We start from the raw sequence: 4,862 nt of genomic DNA on the forward strand, positions 1-4,862 counted from the left end.
GGAGACGTCTTCTAAACATCCCCCTTTTCTCCAACCCTAAGTCATAGCTAAGAAAAAAAATTATCTTGTTCCCAGACACTTGTGCCCAAATGCTCAGAAGGTCGGGTGGACCAACACGTCAAACTTGGCCTTCATTTCACCCAAAAGAAAGACCGGGAGAAACTGCCGGTCGCGTAGCCATTGGCTTTACCTCGCGTCAATCAATCGACCACAGCACTTCCTCCCCCTCTCTCTCCCCCCCCCAGTGCTTGCGCACCACACGTTTCTAATTCGGAGTGTGTGATTCGCTGAAATCAAAGAATGACAAATACTTTACTCAGTAAATACCTTCCCACTAAGGCCAGGTTTGAGTCATTGTTATTCCAAGGTTACTGGCTAATAGAGAGAGAGAGAGAGAGAGAGAGAGAGAGAGAGAGAGAGAGAGAGAGAGAGAGTTTGGCCATCGTGGTTCCAACCCAGAAGCATTGCAGTTCTTTAGGACAACAACACTATCATTTCATGGAAGCCATGTTGTCACCTCCCGGGCTATATTGACCAATGACAGTCCACAGAATCTCAAGTATTCTAACTAAACCACTAGTATTATGGAATTCTCAGAGACAGCAAGATCTCTAAAGTTGACCAAACTCTCCCTAAATAAGACTCTTCATGCCTCCTGACCCCTGACCTCTGACCCCCACTGCCAGGTGTCGCCCAGGGGCATCTTGGGAACGTGGATGTGCATCTCCACAGGGTGGTCCGGTGGGCAGTCCCTCCGATAGCTTACTGTCTTCTCATTGGTCGACGGGACAAACGACAGCTCCTGCATGGTGGTGACACATAAGAGTTAGTAACACACACACACACACACACACACACACACGCCAACACACACACACACACACCAACACACACACACGCCAACATACACACATGCTAACACACACACGCCAACACACACACACACACACACACACACACACACACACACACACACACACACACGCCCGCCATACACATATACAGAATATGCATATACCTATACATCATTAATAGCATCAAGATGTTATACAGCAGTGGTGTGAAGAACAGAAGTGAATGTGTGTGTGTGTGTGTGGGTTGGCGTGTGTGTGTGTGTGTGTGTGTTGCCGTGTGCGCGTGTGTTGGCATGTGCGTGTGTGTGTGTGTGTGTTGCCGTGTGCGTGTGCGTGTGCGTGTGCATATGCATGCCCACCTGTGTGTGACTTACCTTGCCTGTAGGGAGGTATCCCTCCTCAGTGGCGCCCCCCAGTGTCATGCTTTGTCTCTGCAGCAGGAGCCACAGCAGAGCCACCATCACCAGCCCTGGGATCACCGTCAGCACACACACACTCAGGAACGTCCCCATGATCCGCCCACTAGACACACACACTGAGGGGACACACACACGCACACACACACACACACACACACAGATTTTTAGGTCAGTACATTCATCCATTGCAGCAAACAGAGTGGAGAGCCATCAACATTTGACCCTGAGAGAGTTACAAAGCTCAACTACCCTACACACACACACACACACACACACACACACACACACACACACACACACACACACACACACACACACCCAGTGATCACAGATGTACCAGTCAGAGGGATGGTGTTGCTGGTGTCTAGATCATGTGGATGGACTCGTCTCACACAAAGAGGCTAAAGTTCTGCTCTGACATTTTTAACGGTTACCATGGAGACTTGGCTCCTGCACCCGGGGAGTGGGCGTGCACGGGAAGACAGGCCCGTCGGGGGAGGGGAGAGAAGGTGGGGAGGAGGGGGGGGAGGGGGGGGGGGAGGGAGGGGGGACACAATGACCAGCGCTGTTCCAAGAGAGGGGGAGGAGTGCGTTTGTTGCAAGTTGCACTTGGGTGTGTGTGTGTGTGTGTGTGTGTGTGTGTGTGTGTGTGTCTGTGTGTGTGTGTGTGTGTGTGTGTGTGTGTGTATGTGGTGCATCAGTGCATATGGGTGAGTGTGTGTGAGTGTGTTAAAGAACAGAAAGAAATATATATATATATATATAGAGAGAGAGAGGGAGGGAGGGAGGGGGGAGATGGGAGGAAATCTAAAATACAGCTGTCAAATTGACAGCAGCCTTGCTAACTCGAATACACTGGAGTACAGTTATACAGCAGGGGTGAATGTGAAGAACGGAAATGAATTAATGTCTGTGTGTGTGTGTGTGTACGTGTGTGTGTGTGTGTGTGTGTACATGTGTGGGTGTGTATGTGTGCATATGTGTGTATGCATGCATCTGTGTACGTGTGTATGAGTGCATATGTGTGTGTGTGTATCTGTGTACATGCATGTGTGTGTTCATATGTGTGTGTGTGTGTGTGTGTGTGTGTGTGTGTGTGTGTGTGTGTGTGTGAGTGGTCCTCCTACCAGGGTGTGTGTTGATGTGGACCTGGGTTCTGCCTGCCACCAGGCCTGTCTGGAACCGGTAGTGACAGCTGTCAGTGCTGGGGTACACACACTGTCTCCACTCCTCCCCTACCAGGGCTGGACCAGGGGGGAGGAGGGAGGAGAGGAGGGAGGGGAGGCGTGGAGGAGGGAAGAGATGGGACAGGGGAGGGACAGGGGAGGAGGTGGGGAGGGAGGGGGGAGGGAGAGGGGAGGGGAGGAGAGAGAGAACATCTATTAGTTCCTGTCCGATCGGCTCTGACCAATCAGAAAGAGAATAAAGACCAAAAGAAGGCCTGTACCTGTGACATCATCCATGTAGCCCACCAATGGGGCGCAGGTGTGGTTGCACTGTCCCGCCTCTCCCTGAGTGAGACCATGAGACAGGTGGCAACCTACACACCTCCTGAGAGAGAGAGAGAGAGAGAGGGGGGGGGGGGGGAGAGAGAGGGGGGGGGGCAGAGAGAGAGAGAGAGACAGAAAGAGAGAGAGATCAGATCAGATCAATGTTATTCAATATCGAAGACCGGTAAACAACACAGAGTGATTGACAGTGGTTCTAGCCAATAGGAGCAGGTGTATTTGATCAAGGCTAGTTACCAGTGTGATTGACAGTTGCTGTGGCAGGTGGGACATCTCTCACAGACTCTTCCAGAGTGTTGGGGCTCGTCACACACACACCTGCCGCACACACACCTGCCCTGCCCGCTGCATAGCAACCCGTTTTCAGACAAACAGGTCGCCGTGGAAACGAGACATCCGCAGCTTTCACCTGCCCAGCCCTCTTCACACACACACTCGCCTAAAACACACACACCCTGCCCTGAGAGAGAGAGAGAGAGAGAGAGAGAGAGAGAGAGAGAGAGAGAGAGAGAGAGAAAATATGATTTTGGGCTAGTCTCTAAATCCAGGAACACACCTATACAACTTATGAAAATATCATTGTTGCATTTATCTTTCACAAGTCATAAAAGTTATAGTGTCTTAGGTTGTATGTGTGTTGTGAGCATGTGTATGTATGTGTGCTGTGTGTGTGTGTGTGTGTGTGTGTGTGTGTGTGTGTGTGTGTGTGTGTGTGTGTGTGTGTTACCTGCACACAGCAGGCCGTGTTCGTAGGGGCAGGAGAAGTCATCCATCTCACAGTATTTCCCGTGGATGCTTCCCAGACTGCTCCTCTTGCACACACACCTCCCACACTCACACACACCCCGTCCGCTACAGTCCACATCGGACCCCTCCGCCCGGCACTGCCACGCCCGGTCTGGGTCCCGGTCCGGGTTTGATTCTGGATTGCTCTGGTCTGGATTGCTCTGGTCTGGATTGCTCTGGTCTGGCCTCTCTCTACACGTTGACGGCTGGGTCGTGTCGTCCTGGCAACGCCGGTTCTGTCCGCAGCGGCAGTGGCACAGGGAGCGGACCCTGACCACGGTCGACTCGTTAAAACCCACGGGTTTGACGGACACCAACACCTCATCATCATCATCATCATCATCGTCACTCGGACAGGAATGCAGGCCAATGGTGATGTTGAAGTAAACCTGTAGAGAGAGACACACCGTTAAAGGGTTAGTTCACTATTTTATATAGTCAGATGTTTCCTATGCTCGAAAAAAAGGTTCTAAAAGGGTTCTTCATTTGTCCACATAGGGGAACCCTTTGAAGAACCCTTGTGGGTTCAATGTAGACCCCTTTTGTGTTAGATGTCGACCCCTTTTGGGTTAGATTTTGACCCCTTTTGAGTTCCACGCAGATCTCTTTTCACAGAAGGTTCTGAATGGAACCCAAAAGGGTTCGACATGGAACCCAAAAGGGTGCCTCTATACGGACAAATGAAGATCCCTTTTAGAACCCTTTTTTTTTTTTAAGAGTGTAGTCTCATGTGAGTCGCTGAATCAAATGATAACAAATACTTTACTCAGTAAATTCCCTCCCACTAAGGCCAGGTTTGAGTCGTTGTTATTCCAGGCTTATATGCGCTGTGCGCAATCGCCTGGGGACGAGGTCAGGTGGTTCGAGAGGCGTCTATGGTCCAGGAGAAACTGTAAAAGAAACTGACCATTGGTCAGAGTTCCTTTTTTTTTTTTTAATATGTTTTTAGGGCATTTCTGCTTTATTGGGATAGAGACAGTAGAGATTGACAGGAAGGATGGGAGAGAGAGAGGAGGGACGACATGCAAGATAGGTCGAGGGGCGGAATCGAACCCGGGAACCTTGCGATTACGTGGTGAGCGCATTAGCGTGCTACGCCACTAAGCGCCCCCGGTCAGAGTTCCTTAAAGAGTTTAAAATGCGTGGCTAATTCACCTCAAAGTACCTTCCGACCAAGTCCGAGAGTTCATTTCAGGTGATATGGCCGCGAATGTTGAACTCTCTTTGCATGGAGTAAGCTCGACGCAAATAACTTCCAGGAATTTGAACTCGGATGCTCTCGAGTTTCCGAGATC

The 4,862-nt window shown here is 50.6% G+C and overlaps 1 protein-coding gene across 1 annotated transcript in view; it reads right to left on the reverse strand.

Moving 5' to 3' along the window:
* Window positions 1-646: 646 nt before the first annotated feature.
* Window positions 647-4,862, reverse strand: part of itgb8 (integrin, beta 8) — a gene marked incomplete at both ends in the record, with an annotated part of 7,722 nt that continues 3,506 nt past the window's right edge. Inside the window, 6 exons of the mRNA XM_083685026.1 lie at window positions 647-802; window positions 1,229-1,389; window positions 2,721-2,824; window positions 3,019-3,241; window positions 3,509-3,956; window positions 4,181-4,188. Of these exons, the coding sequence (XP_083541152.1) occupies window positions 647-802; window positions 1,229-1,389; window positions 2,721-2,824; window positions 3,019-3,241; window positions 3,509-3,956; window positions 4,181-4,188 (1,100 nt within the window). The remainder of the gene's footprint in view (window positions 803-1,228; window positions 1,390-2,720; window positions 2,825-3,018; window positions 3,242-3,508; window positions 3,957-4,180; window positions 4,189-4,862) is intronic.

The sequence above is a fragment of the Argentina silus genome, assembly GCF_951799395.1.
Source record: "Argentina silus genome assembly, chromosome: 14".
NCBI classification, from domain to species: Eukaryota; Metazoa; Chordata; class Actinopteri; order Argentiniformes; family Argentinidae; genus Argentina; species Argentina silus.